This window comes from Eptatretus burgeri, chromosome 17 (genome assembly GCF_056783735.1).
Source record: "Eptatretus burgeri isolate ZD-2024b chromosome 17, Ebu_testis_v1, whole genome shotgun sequence".
Lineage (NCBI taxonomy): Eukaryota > Metazoa > Chordata > Myxini > Myxiniformes > Myxinidae > Eptatretus > Eptatretus burgeri.
The window spans coordinates 57,636,611-57,654,770 of NC_140977.1; the positions used below are offsets into that span (position 1 = coordinate 57,636,611).

General features: G+C 45.0%; 1 protein-coding gene across 4 annotated transcripts in view; it reads right to left on the reverse strand.

Moving 5' to 3' along the window:
* TPCN2 (two pore segment channel 2) overlaps positions 1-18,160 on the reverse strand; it is a 75,840-nt gene that overhangs the window by 26,745 nt on the left and 30,935 nt on the right. For 3 of the 4 annotated variants that reach the window (XM_085863048.1, XM_085863046.1, XM_085863044.1), the window contains 9 exons: positions 15,137-15,233; positions 14,778-14,843; positions 14,501-14,565; positions 14,275-14,366; positions 14,101-14,182; positions 9,146-9,250; positions 8,876-8,995; positions 7,636-7,695; positions 7,397-7,525 (listed from right to left, as the gene is read on the reverse strand). In XM_085863048.1, coding sequence (XP_085719174.1) covers positions 7,397-7,525; positions 7,636-7,695; positions 8,876-8,995; positions 9,146-9,250; positions 14,101-14,182; positions 14,275-14,366; positions 14,501-14,565; positions 14,778-14,843; positions 15,137-15,233 — 816 coding nt within the window. The remainder of the gene's footprint in view (positions 1-7,396; positions 7,526-7,635; positions 7,696-8,875; positions 8,996-9,145; positions 9,251-14,100; positions 14,183-14,274; positions 14,367-14,500; positions 14,566-14,777; positions 14,844-15,136; positions 15,234-18,160) is intronic. The other variant, XM_085863045.1, reaches the window with a different exon arrangement.

An 18,160-nucleotide genomic window follows, 5' to 3' on the forward strand; every position in this document is an offset into this window, starting at 1 on the left:
GACTCTGACTCCTCATTCAGCACCTCGAGGGACCCCAAAAGGATATCTCGAGTTTCCGCAAAGATGACTGCATCATCTGTGAAATCAAGGTGAGAGATCTTGACATTGCCAAACGATGCACCGCAACTTGATCTCTCCGACAGATCCTTGATCTGAACTTGATCCCCCAGAATCCAGTCCATACATGCGCTGAAAAGTGTGGGGGCCAGTAAACACCCCTGAGGAACTCCAGGAACTACTGGAAATAAGTCGGAGATGGAACCATCACATCTCACAGCACTGTCTCTGATTTAAGCTGCACCTCAGAGTTGCAACCTCTGAGGTTGCACCCTGCAGAGGGCCTGTGGTCGGTATTGAGAAACTGAGCACACTGGTAGACCCTGCAGTTCTGGATCATCCTTCAGCGGCCATGGAATACCAAGTCCAGCGATGAGCCTGTGGGCGCTGAAACCATGAACCAGCTACCCTAAGTCCATGACTTCTTCCAAAGTCAAGGAACTTGGTGCTATTCTGGTTCACAGTTCCAGACCCATGGGGACCAACACATGTCTCATAACCCCATCCATATCAATTCCATTTGATGCATTGAAATCCCCCAAGACTAGAAGAGTATCTTGCCTGGGGCACTGATCAACCATAGACTCGAGCGTGGCGTAGAATGTGTCCTTCACAGTGAGATCACTCGTCTCAGTCGGAGCATAAACAGAGACCAGGGAAATGACACCCAAGGAGTGACGAATCCTTTGTCTCATAATACGCTCGTTGAACGGTGTTACCTCAATTATCATTGGGGTCAGCTTATTGGACACAGCTGCAGTAACTCCTTGGGCAGTGTAACCATCAGAGCGACCAGACCAATAGTAGGTGTAACCACCCACCATGATCTCACCGCAATCTGGTCTCCGAACCTCAGAGAGTGCTGCAACACCGATGTCCAAACGCTTGAGGTCAGATGATAACAGAGACAGGTGATCATCCTCTCTTTGGGATAGGACATTCCAGGCACCAACCCCAAGGGACCGCCTCAGCTCAGGTTAACCCAAGGAGACCGCCGTCTGGTGGAGAACACCTCAGCACCACCACGAACACACTACCATAATCTGACCGTGGAAGGTTACCCCTTGGTTTTCCTCCTATCATCAAAGAGTGGGGGGTCCCCCGAAGGCTTTGTCCCATTCCCGTCATCTGGTGAGCTGCCCTGCAGAGGGCAGCTGCACAGGAGATACTCCCACGGAGTGGGTTTTCAATTTTCTTTGTGGTTTTCTTGTATTTTGCAGAGTGAAGGCTTTTGGGGTGGCCGGAAGGTAAATCCTGCCACCACCTCCTTCAAAAAAGTAACTCAACTGCAGGAGGATGTCTGCAGCCATAGTTGCGCACAGTGCCAGAGGCAGCACAGCAACCCCAAAGCATCACTGAACCTCCTCCACGTTTGACTATCGGGAAGGTGTTTGTTTTTGTATACCTTCTCGAGGCTCGTATGAGAGCTAAAACACAATGCACAGCAAGGGGGGCAAGAGACAAGAGGGCTGGGAGTGGGTAGGACAAAACAGTGGGGAACAGAGACATTCGTGGATCTGTGGAAGGGAGAGGGATGGGGCGGGGAACATGGGGAATAAAAGATGGACATTACAGGGACTTTCAGGAAGGAAAGCAGGGAATTTGAAGGAAGTGGGTTTGGGGTGGATTAACGGGGGTAGAAAAGATCGAGGATTTGGATGGGGGGCGATAAGAGGTGGTGGTGAACAGCTGTTTTGAAGGCCTGGAGGAAAAAATGGGATTGAACAGAGTGAGGAAGTTTATTCCAAAGGCGAGGAAAAAGAGGAATGAAAGGAATGAAAGTGTTCTTTTCTTTGAAGGCTTCATTTTGTTTTCTGTAAACATGGAGATGATGTGCTTCACCAAAAAGCTCTAATTTGGTCTCATCTGTTGACAGGTCATTCTCCCAGAAGGATTTTGTCTTGTTGCAGTGCGTTTTGGCAAACCCCAGTCGGGTTTTATTTTGTCTCCCCCTCTCTCTCAGCAGTGGGGGCTCCTGGGTCTCCTACCATAGAACCCCCTTTCATCGAGTTGGTGACGGATGGTGCAAGTTGAAACTGTCGTACCTTGTGTTTGAAGGTCAGCTTGAATCTGTTTGGCAGTTGATCGAGGTGCTTTCTCCACCATTCGAACAATCCTTCCTTGCAATCTTCAATCAAGTTTTCTCTTGCGGCCACGTCCAGGGAGGTTGGCTGCAGTGCCGTGGGCCTTAAACTTCCTGATAGCATGGCATACGGTGGACACAGGAACATCAAGGTCTCTGGAGATGGGCTTGTAGCCTTGAGATTGTCCATGCTTGGCTACAATCTTGTGTCTGACCTACTCAGACAATTCTCTGCTTTTCTTTCTTTTCTCCATCTTCATTGCGGTACAAACAGTGACATAAAACAGCAGAATGACTCTTTTTCTTCATTCGAACTGGTTGAATGAGTGATTTTATATTGCAGGCACCTGCCACTCACCACAGGTGAGTTCATTTCCAAAGTAAAGGAGAATCACCTGCTTGAAATCTAATTATTTCTAAAAGGTGCCAATAATATTGTCCGGGCCATTTTCGGATCTCTTTGTGGAATAAGCTAACATTTAATAATTTCTTTCAGCTTTTTTTCTGTTTTGTTCCACTGCATACCAAAGAAATACATTTGTGGATACCAAAAGATCTGTTAATTTCAACAATTTTCTGGAATAAATGGTGCATTATTTGAAAAAAAAAAAAAAGGTGCAAGGGTGCCAATATTTTTGGCCACGACTAGATTTGTTGATGGTTTTATATTTGTATTCACCAGGAGATGAAAAGAAGGAATACCAGACTCGGTTGTGAAATGGTTAGTGTCCACTCTGAGTCTGGGAGTTCGGTGGTTCAAACCCTGTCTGAGTCATACCAAAGACTTTAAAAATGGTACATGCTGCTTCCTTGCTTGACGTTCAGAATTTAAAATGTTAGACCACAGACAAACAAAAAACAAACAATGAAAAGCAATGGCAAACCACCCTGTATAACCCTTGCCAATGAACTGCTTTGGCAGCACCGATGCTCTGTATAGAGTATGGGACATCAAATCAAAAAAAAAAAACATAAGGAAGGAATTAAAGTGAGGGTGGTGAGTAATGGGGCAGAGATGATGGAGACATGGTGAGTGGGTCTGGGAAACATTGGTAGGTGGGAAACTGGTAGACCCAAAAGTATTGGAGCTTGAGATGCAGGATCAAAATAAAATCAGACTACAACAAAGTCGATGGTGCAACATCGCAAATCCCCATTTTTCCCACCAAAAGCAAAGTTGACAAAAAGTTCCACCAGGAATGACTCAATATCAAATTTTGTGTTAAATTTTTTTTTCCCATTTTTACCCTTGTGATCCCAAGTTCCAACCTGCTTCAGCATAAACCAGAGATTAAATCAAAAGAATTTTTTTTACATATTTCATGCATCCCCCAATGTTGATTGCATGTAGAAAGTTTCATTAAAAATGTGTTAAAATGTGCATCTAATTTCATTTCTGGGTATTTGACCTTTTGACAGCACCCCAGGCAGTGGGGATAAAAAGTTGTGATTACACATGGCATGAAGGTGCAAGAGTAGTATAACTACCATCTTTGGCGAATTTCTGCACAACAAACTGTTTCGGAGGAGATAGCGTGACGGATCAGCAGACAGACAGACCGAGCTGATTACAATATACCTTCGTTTTTGTCTAAAAGCATGGGAAAATGAGCAGGAAAGAATATGTGGGAATTACTGCTCAATTCGAAGAACAATTGACAGAAACCGAGAACACAAAATTGGAGGCAGCACACAAATCTGGAACGATAACTTCCTTTTTGGAATCAAATCATGAGGACCAAAAGAAGCAACCACAATGATGAAAACGGAAATGGGTCATCAGGAAAACGGAAAGGGAGCATCAAGGAAACGGAAAAGGATCATCAGGGAAACGGAAATGGATCATCAGGGAAACGGAAATGGATCATCAGGGAAACGGAAATGGATCATCAGGGAAACGGAAATGGATCATCAGGGAAACGGAAATGGATCATCAGGGAAACGGAAATGGATCATCAGGAAAACGGAAATGGATCATCAGGAAAACGGAAATGGATCATCAGGAAAACGGAAATGGATCATCAGGAAAACGGAAATGGATCATCAGGGAAACGGAAATGGATCATCAGGGAAACGGAAATGGATCATCAGGGAAACGGAAATGGATCATCAGGGAAACGGAAATGGATCATCAGGGAAACGGAAATGGATCATCAGGGAAACGGAAATGGATCATCAGGGAAACGGAAATGGATCATCAGGGAAACGGAAATGGATCATCAGGGAAATGGATCATCAGGAAAACGGAAATGGATCATCAGGAAAACGGAAATGGATCATCAGGAAAACGGAAATGGATCATCAGGAAAACGGAAATGGATCATCAGGAAAACGGAAATGGATCATCAGGAAAACGGAAATGGATCATCAGGAAAACGGAAATGGATCATCAGGGAAACGAAAATGGATCATCAGGGAAACGGAAATGGATCATCAGGGAAACGGAAATGGATCATCAGGGAAACGGAAATGGATCATCAGGAAAACGGAAATGGATCATCAGGAAAACGGAAATGGATCATCAGGAAAACGGAAATGGATCATCAGGAAAACGGAAATGGATCATCAGGGAAACGGAAATGGATCATCAGGGAAACGGAAATGGATCATCAGGGAAACGGAAATGGATCATCAGGGAAACGGAAATGGATCATCAGGGAAACGGAAATGGATCATCAGGGAAACGGAAATGGATCATCAGGGAAACGGAAATGGATCATCAGGGAAACGGAAATGGATCATCAGGGAAACGGGTTATCACTAAAACGGAAACAGATCAGGAAAATGGATTATCATGAAAACAGAAAGGGATCATCAGAAAAAGGAACAACAGGAAAACGGATCATCAGGAAAACGGATCATCAGAAAAAGGGAAATGGAAAAGGATTATCAGGAAAACGGAAATTGATCATCAGGGAAATGGAAAAGGATTATCAGGGAAATGGGTTATCACTAAAATGGAAACAGATCATCAGGAAAATGGATTATCATGAAAACGGAAACGGATTATCAGAAAAAGGGAAACGGATTATCAGGAAAACACAAACATGTTTGATTTTTACCCTGGCCAGAGGAGAGGGTATTGCATTTTGGGTCTTTGTTCGTTTGTTTGTCTGTCTGCACATTTTGTGCCAATGTCAGCCACGAACGCCACTGCCAGTAGTACACGTTATCTGTTTTCAACGGAATACCTTGATAAAGTATGTGCAATTAGAAGGCGAGTACGTCTATAAAATACGTACTATGAAGAACGCGAGTAAAAATACATCTACCTCAGTAAAATACGTATGTAGGTCTATAAAATACATACGATTGGAACGTGAATCAAAACAATAAAACTGAAAAGGTGTTTATCTGATGTATGAACATAGATTTCCCAGGCAAAAATGCTGCAGTTAGACCTATAGTGCAAGAGAGTGCTACTCTCATATACTATAGTTGGTAACAGGTCCTACAACAGTAGTCTGCAAAGAATAACTACAGGAAAGGAATGATAATTTTTCCTGGGTTACGTCAGCAATGCATTGTCGACACACCACATAAACACAAACATACCAGCACACAAAACCACACAAACACAAACCAAATCCTGGCAAGGGTCTGCAATCTCCGATTGTTCGTTATCCACAAGCTTTTTGAAAAAGATAGAGGGGTATTGTAATCGGCTCCGTCCGTCCGTCACGCTATCTCATCCTAAACGGTTGTGCAGGAATTCATCACACTTGCTACTTATGATCAACACATGACAAGAAGGTGCAAGAGCAGGATCATTTTTGGCCCAGCCTCCTGGGGTGGGGTCAGGAGGTCAAATACCAAAAAATGTAATTATGGACACGTTTTTAAATGAATCTTTGTATGTGCAATCAACATTGGGACACACATGAAATATGCAACGATATTTTCGATTTGACCCCCAGGGGGTCAATCATGGTGGACAGGGTATGGTGGACATAGGGTCACATGGGTCAAAACAGGGAAAAACAGGGAAAAAATTTTAAACAAATTTTGACAAAGAGTCTATCCTGGTGGAACTTTGTCATCTTTCACCTTTGCTTTAGGTGGGAAGCGTGGGGAGTTGCGATGGCGCGACATTGACCTCGCTCTGGTTTGGGATTGCAATGTTGCCGGACAGGTTGCCTTCTGGCAAAACAGTCACCTGAGGATGCTGGCAATCAATAACTCACTTACTCTAAGTGAAGGACACCGTGGGATCGTTAACGTCAACTAATGCTTATGGATGAGAACCCTAGTTTAACGTCCATCTGAGGGACAGTGCACACCTTCGACACACCGGAATGAGTCGATCGAGAGCTGAGTCAGGATTCCAACTGAGAGAGAAGACAGTTGAGGGGTGAGTGTGTATATGCCTCTCGGCTATCCAGCCAACTCTGATTTGAAGAAACCTGCCCTCAAGTTAAGCACTAATGCAGGTAGTTCTATAGACGGCTGTCATAAGAGGTGCAGCGAGTGGTACCACTAGATATTGATAAACAAAACTTGGATTTTCATATTAAAAGATGTGAAGATCAATCATTTCAAGAATAAAAGGAAAGGCTTCTGAGCTCAGAATTTAACTTGGAATTGGTTGAAATTTTCTGTTACTCTGGAGACATGTTCAAAGCATCAGGAGGAGCAGAATTAGCCGTTTGATGAAGAATAAAGTCAGTTTGGAATAAGTTGGGACAATTACGTTGCATCATGATGCACATAATCATTCCATGAAGTGTAAAGGTTTAGAGTTTATAAAGCGCTTGTATCAGACCCGTATTGATGCAAGGAAGTGAAACGCCGGCGATGCGGATCGAAGATGTAAAAATAATGGCAAGAAAGGAGATGAGAATGATACAAAGGATGAATGGATCACCTCTGAAAGAAAGAATTCTGAGCTCAGATGTAAGGAAGAGATTACAAATCAACACTTAGGAAGAGAAGATCTGGTTGGTTGGGTCATGTCCAAAGAAGATCAGAAGATGAAGCTGCAAAGAAAGCAATAAAGCTCGTAGTAGAAGAAAGAAAGCTGAGAGGACGTAATAAAAAGATAGGGGTTGAAAATCTCATGATATGGAATGCTCGGGTTTGCACGAAACTGACGCGATGGATAGATCCGTATGGGGGAATGTTATCATTCCACTAACCCACTGAAAAAATAAAAATAAAAAAATAAAAAGAAGGAAATCTGTTACACACAATGGTTGTTGTTACTGTTATGTTTTATCAGACGGAGATGAGCAGTGGAAGATGTGAAGGAACACACACCAACAGCAACAGAGTGAAGGATCCATCAAAAATGTTTCTGCCCGTGTGACAATAGCCCAACGGACCGAGGGCCACAAGCTTGAGGAACAACTCCAGCATGTAGCACAGCGTGAAGGTGAAATGCATCACCTGTGGAATTGATGCAGGACAAACAGGACACTCGACGCCACACAACGTGACTCACGAACAACTACTTGCAGAACCAAGATAATAGCCAGGGAACAGAAACGAGGACTCACCCCTAACAGGAAGTCATCTCTTCTCTGAGGTATCTGTGAGGAAAATCGTCCGAGTTCCACCTGCAATTTGGGGAAAATTTAATAAAGGTGTCGTCCAACCATGGAAATGAAATGACAGAGTTAGCGAGAAAGACCTGGGACTTCGCACATTGGAAAAATCCAAATGTAATGATGTACAAGCACCAGATAAAAAAAAATAAAATAAAAACAAATAAAAAAAAAAAAACTTGAAATTATCACATGGACAACCTAACAGGATATTAAATAATTTAACGAGAAGGATCACACGGTGAACGTAATTTTAATACAGTACCGCATGCTACAATTTTCCCCAACTTCTTTTACATCATTTTTATAATGCAAGATGTGAATGCAAACACTGTGACTATTATAGCGGTAAACAAATAGTCATTGGTCAATAGCGTTACGTAACGCCCCCAGAAACACCCCCCCCCACTCCCAAACTCACGCTTCATAAATTTTGGACGTACATCCCCGACCCCCTCGGAGTGCTTTACCTAATTTTTTTTTTTTAATGCTTTCAGTTGACTGTACATTTACTTTACGTACAACAAATAAACTTTACACAAAAGTTGATGGGGAACTTTCAAAGAGGACATGTAAATTGAGCAGACGACTTTCACCAAGTGGTGGTGCAGTTTTAATCCCGAGTGAAGAACATTTTACTCAGTTGTGGAAGACGGAACAAAAGAGGCATGTGGGCCGCATCGTGAGTAACAAAGCCGATGGACATCAGATGATGTCGAACAAAATTAGCACAGGAACGGCTTTAGGGAGGCGCGTACCGTGCGTGCTGACTGGCTTGATGAAAACCTTACGGTAATTGGGCCCCTCATCGTGATTTAACACTCAAGTGAAACAAAGCCAATGGAAGTCTGACGCAACAAACCCGGGCAGATATAATCAGCAGAACCCTACAGGCCTGATGTCTTCGGCCAACCAGAAAACCAAGATGGCAGCCATATTATGTCATCTGGGTTCCATTGGTGGGTGGAGTTAAGCAACTGTTCAACCAATGGGTGCACATTTCAAAAATCGACCCCCCCCCAACAACATCCACAAAAACAACAACCACGCAGAGCTCTTGTAGACCTGCGACACGTCGCAGGTAAGAAGGGAAACTGAGAAAACCTTAACAATTCATTGGGTGAAGTATGGACAACCGACACATAAACTGAAGGCACCACATGCTTTTGTTCTCCATGCGATGTCACATTACCGTCATCCATATGACATTTGCGAGGACGATGAAGTTTCCCAAGTTATCGAAGTATCTGTGCGTGACAGCTTTCTGCAGTTGCTGCAACCAGCGTGTTTGATATTGTGGCAGAACCAGTTCCTGGGAAGTAACACTGAAGGTCACAACTCAAGCTTGAGGAGGAAAGACCACAGTTAACAGAAAGCCATGCCATTTGAGCTGTTACAATTGAAACCAATCACAGCATTGTCACTTCAAGCAACATAGACGTACAAAGGGATGTCGTATCACCTGCGAGAACACCGAAGTTGTCCTGTGGAGATGTCGATCGATGTTGTCAAAAATGGAATGAAACTGTGAAACGTAGAGGATTGCAGAACGCTTTGCTACCACATCCTGCAAATAAGTAACAGCTGCAATGAGGAAGTACAAAACCGGTTTTCTAGGCAAGTCATAAAAATGGTGAGCGCGGTGCGTGAATGAGGAATGAGAACAATGGGCAGGCATGCTAGGAGTCAATAGGTGAGTGATGAGCAGGTGAATGTTGAAGGGAATGGCAATGAAGGTATAAGTGTGAGGTGTGCAGCACAAAAGTCCTTCACACCTGGTGTATACTGGGAGCAAAGGTGCACACAGTTTGTGAACACAATGTTATGTAATGGGCCACACCCATCCACTGAGCTGCTATTCTTCCCCCACTACCTTATAATGTGGACTACCAAATTTATGGTCACATTCTAACATGACCAATCTGTCCATACAGGTTACTGCAGCAGCTCTGAACATTATTTAATTAAAAAAACCACGTTCCTCTCACAGGATGTCTCCAATTCCTTCGTCTCTCCCTGTCGATTCTCTCTTCCATTTTGACAGGTCCTTTCCCTATCCTGGTGGTGATGTATCCATCAATATCAAGAACTCAATGCCTCACTATCCATTGTCTGCACTAGTCGCCCCCCTGCCCCCCCCACCCCCGAGCTTACTGGAATACATTTGGCCAGGCATACCTTTCCGCAATCACCAAATGTTTGTCTGTGTGGCCCTGATGTACCGAATGCTGTGGAGAGGCAGTTGCAGTCAAGCATCTTACTTTCTCAACATGGAAAACGAACCTGACTGAGGGTAGCCTTAGTTGATTCCATAACACTCGCAACAAGTGTGTGTCCATTCATAGGCAAGACAGAAAACTCTTCAACCAGTCTCCTTCAACAAAGTCATGGTGGCATCTTGTCAATCCATCTGTGACCGAGGCTCCCACCACTGCCGATGTCAATACTTTCCTCTTTTCCAACAGCCCAAACCCTGACCATCATTTTGGATTCTGCCACAATTACTCAACTATGAACATGCCGCTGCTCTTCTCTCAGCAATGATTTGAGGCTCCAAATCTCAAACATGTCAGGACCATGTCCTTGGACATACGTCGAGCATTTCACACTTTGACATTCTGCTCGGCTTGCCAATCTTGCCACCTTCGGCACAAAAGGCCTGCTTCATACGTTCAGCACCTCGAGGTGCTGAATGAGGAGTCGGAGCCGCTGGGATTACGGGTTTCTTGGGTCAAAACTTAGATCCAGGTTTTCGGTGACATCTTGGATGCTGCTGTCCTGTCTGTGTCTGTTTGTGGTGAGGATGTTGAGGTCGTGAAAAGATTCACTTACCTTGGCAGTGATATTCATGTCTCTGCTGGCTGTGAGTCAGAGGTTAATAGACGTCTGGGTCGGGCCTGGGGAGTCATGGATTCACTGGATAATGGGATGGGGCACTGCCGGTACCTGTGCGGGAGGACGAAAGTCCAAGTCTTCAAGTCCTTGGTGCTTCCAGTCTTGCTCTATGGATGTGAGACTTGGACTCTGACCAAAGACCTGAGATGGAGACTTAATTCCTTTGGTACCAGGTCTCTTCGGAGAATCCTTGGCTATCGCTGGTCGGACTTTGTGTCCAACGAGCGGTTGCTGAGAGAGATTCAAATGAGATTTGTTACCTGCATAGTCCGTGAGTGTCAGCTGCGGCTGTATGGACATGTGGCTCGTTTTCCTGACGCTGATCCTGCTCACCAGATTCTCTCAGTGAGGGAGTCTCGTGAGTGGAGAAGGCCAATGGGCCGACCACGTGCCTCGTGGTTGCAGCAGGTTGATCGGCAACTCAAGGAGATGGGGATGGGCCTGGCATCTGCCTGGGGGATGGCCAGACGGATGCCCCTGGAGTGCGGGCGGAAGGTGGACGCAGCGACGCGCTGCTCTGGCTCATGCTCCCATACCTGACCATATGTGGCTTTCTGACTTCCTCCACTCACACAGAACATTGGAATACTCTCCTCTCTGAGTGGAGGCTGGAGTGTCTCAAGGTAGTCTTGGATATACTGTCATCTTGTTCCTCATCCTACTATTAATTTTCAATTAGTCACTGGATTTGACACCAATACAATTTTTTATGACGTTCTCTAAGCATCAAAAAGCAACATACAGTACATCAAAGAGTTTCAAATGGAGCACCTCTCAGCCATTTGAGCATTTAAATTGCATCCGATGTGGGGAAAAAAAAAAACAATGCGAATTGTTGCTCCCAGCTTGCCGGCTCGATGAGAGAAGACGCCATTTGCATTTTTGCCGCCCCTATCCCCACCCTGTTTAGAATTCCATGCATCATGTCATGCAAAGTTCTTCCTTGGCAAATCTCAGCTCTTAACCACATACGAAGCTTTCATCCGCAGCTTGATGGAGTACTGCTCTCCCCTCTGGGCTGATGCTCCTGCCTCACACGTCCCTCGGCTTCACGCTGTGGAAAACAAGGCATTTAGGATCATTGGTATCTCCCACGATGAAGCTGAGTCTTTGGGACTCTCACTGCAGAGAGGTCAGTGGTCTTATTTTTTCTGCCGCCTCCTCTCCGGCATTGCACCCCCTGCTCTGTCTGTGCTCTGTCCCCCTAATATTTCTGCAGGGCACCCAAGGTCTGCCAGCAACCCCCTTCTGGCGAAACTGCCAAAACCAAGAATCACTGCTCACCTTCACTCTTTGATTCCTCTTTTTCCCTGCCTTTGGAACAAACTCCCACACTCTCTTTAATCCCACTCTTCCCTCCAGGTCTTCAAAAACGGCTGTTCACCACAATCTCTTATCTTCCCCCATCCAAAACCATGATCTTTTATGCCCCCGTTAATCCACGCCAAATGCACATCCTTCAAATTCCCTGCATTCCTTCCTGAAAGTCCCTGTGGTGTCCATCTCGTTGACCCTGTGCCACCCACCCCTTCCCTCTCTCTCCTCCAGAGATCTCCTGATGTCCCAGTTCCCCACTGTTGTTGTGCTTCCCTCTCTCGCCCCCTCGTATCCTGCTCTCTTTGTTATACATTCTGTGTTAGCTCTTATACAAGCCTCGACATTGTACAAAACTAGAAGGGCACTCTTCAACGTCGTCAGATATGCCTCTGCTCACATTATTACATCATTATACATACTTGTACCAAGTTTGATTTAAATCCCTGAACCCATATTCAAAATATTAAATAATTCTGGCTACCAGACCTTGCATCCGATCAGGTTGAAATTTAAAACATATATCTCCAATGACTACTACCAGAAAGCCTGGTGTTGGCGCAGTGGTTAGGGCAGCGGCTTGGGATCCAAAAGGTCCTGAGTTCAAACCCCGTTGGGCCACTGAATTAATACACCAGGGGGTTGACTCAGCTTGTCATCCTTCCGAGGTCGGCGAAGTGAGTACCAGTGTACTGGGCCGGTGTATACCCCGGTTAAATAGGTGTACCATATCCCTGTGTCGTAAGAGGCGACCAGGGTTGCGTCAGGAAGGGCATCCGGCGTAAAACATGTGCCAAATCACTATGCGGATCATACGGATGATCCGTTGTGGCGACCCCTAACGGGAGCAGCCGAAGGAAGAAGAAGAAGATCTCCAATGACTACTCAATCATTATTGTGAAGTTTCACGTCGATTGATGAAAACGGTTCAAGAGAAATAACTTTTTAAAGATTTTCGTTCAAACCAATATGGCTGCCACACCATGTGACCTAGTAATTATTTGTGAACACACTGGTATCCTCAAGGATTGGGGAACATGTGGTTGAAGTTTCCCCTCGATCTGTCAAGCCATTCTGGAGAAGAAGCTATGTAATAGTTTATTCTTCAAAAAAAAATCATGGCTGCCAAACCATGTGACCTATGAAGTCATAGGTTGAGAACTTTTTCTTCCTCAGTCAGTGATAGGTGACCACATCTGTAAAGTTTTGCCTCAATTTGTCCAGCCATTTCAGAGAAAAAGATTTTTGAAGGTTTTTATGTTTAAAAAAAAAACAAAAAAAAAATAAAAAAAAAACATATGGCTGCTGAACCACATGACCGATGAAATCACCAATTTCTTCCCCCATACAATTCAGCCCTAGATTACCCTAAAAAAAATCTCATATTGATTGGATAAAGCATTCGATGTATGCAAACTTGTTCCCCATGAGGAGTACTTGACATGTGCCAAGTTTCAATTTTTTCTATGGAGCAGTTTCGGAGATACATACAGTATGTCCAAAGTTTTTTCGGTATTTTTCCAGTATAGCTGCCAGATCACGTGACCAATGACGTCATAATTATCATGCATCAATCGGAAAAGTGGTTGCAGAGAAACCAGAAAATTAGCATGAACGGACGTACAACCCAAAAACTTTATGCAGCTCGACGACGGAAGACTTCATCAGTGGGGAAATAAAAACAAAAGGCATTACTAATTGAGGTTTCAGTACCCAGCGATGTTGGCCAAAACAACACAGAAATCAAGAAAATGACCAAACACCAAGATCACAAAAATGAAGTGAAAATATCCTGGAAGTTGAAGAGATCCAAAACTGGACCAGTGAATAATTGGAGCAATGGGAATGATGAAGAAGAACCTGACAGAGATCTTAAAAACCATCCCTGGGAATATTGCTACAAATGTACTACAGTTGGAAGCTATCCGGGAATCGGTGAAGAACCTCAAGAGAGTCCTCGGAACCAAAACTAGAACAAAACCTCACACCTTGGTCCATGATTCGTGACCGCCCTTCCCCAAATGGAGGTGGATACTTCGAGACCTGGGAGGACTCTGTTCCACCTTCTGAAACCCACATATGGAGATAACAACCAATAACACACACGCCACTGTCCACTTGTTGCCATGTTCACCCTCAGTCACATCACTCTGTATTAACAAGAGTTGTTCCATGGGAAACTGTTGAGCAGGCGATATGAATAATTACCTGAATGAGGGCATTGCGGTGGGTAGCAGACAGGCTGAGGAACTCAATCACGGTTTCGACAACAGTTGCTCGAACTCCAGGACTAGAGATTGAGAGGTGAGAGAGACAGAGGGGAGCACTAAAGTTGAGCGTGAATGAGTGAGACAGAAATTTGGTGGAGAGAGACGGACTTACTCGATACGTTCCTCAGGGGTGATACCGCAGAGGACATTGTATGCAGCTCGAACTCCCTGACACCTGCGGTTGATCGAGGTACGGATGGAGTCCTGTTGAGAAAGGAAGTTGCGGCATTCAGATCGTCCACTTTTTTGAGCACGCAATAGACACAGAAACATCAAGTGATGGACAATAAACAGGAAAATAACATTACAACTACGTTTATTTTTGAAGTCCAACATACCTTGAGATATCCACGAAACTGATTGTAAATAATTGCCGTGAGGAGATTCATCAACAAGTATGTTCCTAAACAAAGAGAAATCGGAGAAGAAAAAAAAAACAAAACCCTTTTTCTAGAGTTTCTAAAGACAAAGACATTAGAGACAATGAACAAACAACTTATCATGACGGCGTGTTCAGAAAAGGCCTTTATAAAATGAGATTGATGAAACGGCACATCCTTCAGGGACCGCGCTTTCACACGCTCACAACAACATCATAGAAGCATGCTTGGTTACCAATAAGGTTGAAAATGATGAAGAAGAGGATGTAGAAGTGGTTGCGGCTGTACGCAGGCATCGACACTGCAAAGTACACCAAATAAATAACTTGAGGATCAGAGAAAGTTTCATTTAATCACAAAGTGGTTAACAGGAGTTATTATTCATCGATGTATCCTGTTTTTGAGGAGTAACATTTTGTTGATAAAGTAGTCGTTGGACCAAAATGGCGGGAGTGGATTAATGATAAGGATGTGCTTGTGAGACTTGGATGATGGTGCAATGACGTCATCATTGATCAGACAAAGAACACTTTCTGAAAGCTGTCAAGCAACAATGTTCGGAGGAAGGATCAGCGTCATTGGTTTGTGACTGACCATCTGGATTGTTGGCAGTTGTGAGAAGAACCAGCAGAGAGAGGAAAGATTGAGGCAGGGTTTCGAAGTAATTTTTCCACACATAATCATCATCATCCTGCAAGCACAACCACAACGGTAGCATTTCAAAACATGCCTCTTAGCACTACCTTCAGCTGTCCGTTCATTAATGCTTGAAGTTTTGTGTGAACACCATCATCACAAGGGTACTTCCCCCTCCCTCCCCCCCTTGTCACAAGCTGTGGTTCAACAGACCAACAACTTGCCAGGTTTGTGCTTCTAAACGGCTCACCCAAATGTACTGCACCTCTTCCATTGGTTCAACAATGGCTGCTTTCGGCAACCTCAGGGCCAATAATATTGTATTATTACCCTGCACACGTGATGCGAACAGCAGGATTAAGCAATTGGTTCACTGTCTGTCTATCCGTTTGTCTGTCGGTCTGTCTACAGACGTCAGTTTATGATCGAGCAACAACTTACTTTCAATTGAATGTTATATTTTGAACACGAATCGGAAAACAAAGCTGCAGTTCATACAAGTACGTTTGTGGGGTAGATAGAGGAATTTCATAGGAAAGATATGATTGTATGGAGTAGCTTGGTCCGTAGACATGTAGGAAACATCTTGATGTAAATTAAGTAGGGAAACTGTGAGCTTAAGTGTTAGGTGTCACCACACAGGGGGTGGTGCTGTGTTAATTTGGTAGGGTTTAAGGATAATTTCTCCCAGTATGTAATTGCCCCCTGTGACCTTTTCCTATGTTTTTGTATTTCAAGAACGGCGATAAAAAGGGACCACATCCTTAAAACAACAACAACCAAGCTGCATGTCCAAGCAGGCGAAAAGCCCCGCCCCTCCAGGGGTGACTGCTGGTGAACCACACCCCAGGAGTGGAGGATTGATAGGCGTGACATCAGAATGGAAGAGTTAGTTAGGTGAGGAAGAGAATCTCGGGTTGTGCGACAAGAAGGCAGCCGACGAGAGGTTCGGCAGTGGAGACACAAAGAGGGAGCGGGAAGAGAGGTCATGTGAGGTATGCGCTTGGAGGCGGTCTCATTCTCTGGCTTCCCCTCGACACGGTGAAGAAGGTTGCACGATTCTCGTGTTCGTGCTGAGGCGAACTGGCTCGCATGGTGGAGCAAGACGCTGGCCACTGACTGTTGGCTGGGTTGTGTGAGACGAGCCTCAAAGCCTCGTGTTGTGTCACCGGGGAGGAGGATGGTGACATTCGGTGGAGGAATAGAGTCAGTGAGTGCGATTGACGAAAGAAGTTGCATGGTGGTTTCTGAGCCCTGGTGTTGAGTATTGCCGCCCGAATTTCCTCCTGTACGGCATTTTGTGCGCTTAGACACACACTTGTTCCGATCTTTATGGGATGAACTGAGATTACCCTCAATTCGATTTGCTTTCCATGAGGAAAAGGCAAGTTGTTTCAGGACAACTGCCTCACCACAAGTTTCAGTGTACCATGGGTAGGAGGAAGGGTAGGCCAATTGAAGAAGAGGGGATAAATCTGTGCACGAGAGAGAGCAAGTTTCTTTGAAAGAATTCCCAGGATGAGTTTATGTCGGAGGAAGTAGAGATGGGAGACCAGTCTAGAAGTTTGATGGCTGCTTGGAGACCCTGCCAATCAGCCCGAGTGAAATGCCAGACTCGACGGCGCTGAAGTGGTTCTCTAATAACAGCCAGGGAGATGTCTACTTTGACAAGCACGTGGTCAGAAGAAACGATTGGAGCGGAGGAAGAACAGCAGATATTTTCAGGGAAATTGATCAAAATCAGATCCAGAAGAGAATCAGATCCAAAAGATTGGCTGAGATCCGTGTCGGGAAGTTGACCGATTGAGTCACAGAAGTCTTTTGCTGAAGTGCCATGGCAGGTAAAGGAGGTACCCACACCCAACCAACTGGCCTGATGGCAATTTAAGTCACCACATATGAGGAAGAGAGAGTTGGGATGAGGATAGAAGTTGGTCCATGTTTTTAGAGAGCGAGGTGTAAATGGAGTCATCACTGTTTGGTGGACAGTATAACACAAACATATACATGAGGTAGGAATTGCGGGGAAGCCGTAGCCAGAGGTATTCCTAGGGGTGTGTGGGAGTGAGTGCAGTGCATGGAGAGTGAGGAATAGTCTTTGATGAAGAGAGCAACTCCGCCACCAGGACGAGGCTTAAGTCTGTCATACCTGAGGAGGCAGTAACCAGGGAGAGATCCTAGGGAGTCAGAGATGTCTTGAAGGAGGAAAGTTTCTGTTAAGCAGATTATGTCTGGTTTGTCAGTGGCAACCTTTATGGAAAGATCTGTCAGGTTTGAGCGAAGGCCCCGGATGTCAGAGGTCCACATTGTTAAGGATTATGGAGGGGAGGAAGCTTTGGGTACAGAGGTTGGGAGTTGGAGAATAAGACAAAGGAGGAGGGGGAAGGTAAGGAGAGTTGTTCAAAGAGTTTTTTTTTTTTGTATACCTTGTCGAGGCTCGTGTGAGAGCGAACACACAACGCACATCAAGGGGGGCATGAGACAGGAGGGGAGGGAGTGGGAAGGACAAAACAGTGGGGAACAGAGACACAAGGAGATCTGTGGAAAGGAGAGGGATGGGACGGGGAACATGGGGAATAGAAGATGGACGTTACAGGGACTTTCAGGAAGTAAAGCAGGGAATTTGAAGGAGGTGGGCTTGGGTGGATTATCGGGGGAAGAAAAGATCGAGGATTTGGATGGGGGGTAAGAGGTGGTGGTGAACAGCTGTTTTGAAGGCCTGGAGGGAAGAATGGGAATGAATAGAGTGAGGGAGTTTATTCCAAAGGCGGGGAAAAAAAAGAGGAATGAAAGAGTGAAGGTGAGCAGTGATTCGTGATTTTGGTAGTTTTACTAGAAGGGGATTGTTGCCGGACCTTGAGCGCCCTGCGGAAATGTGGTGGGGACAAATCGCAGAGAGAGCGGGGGGGGCAAGGCTGGAGAGGAGACGGTAGAAGACAGAAAGACCACCGACCAACCTGCGGTGATTGAGTGAGAGGCCCA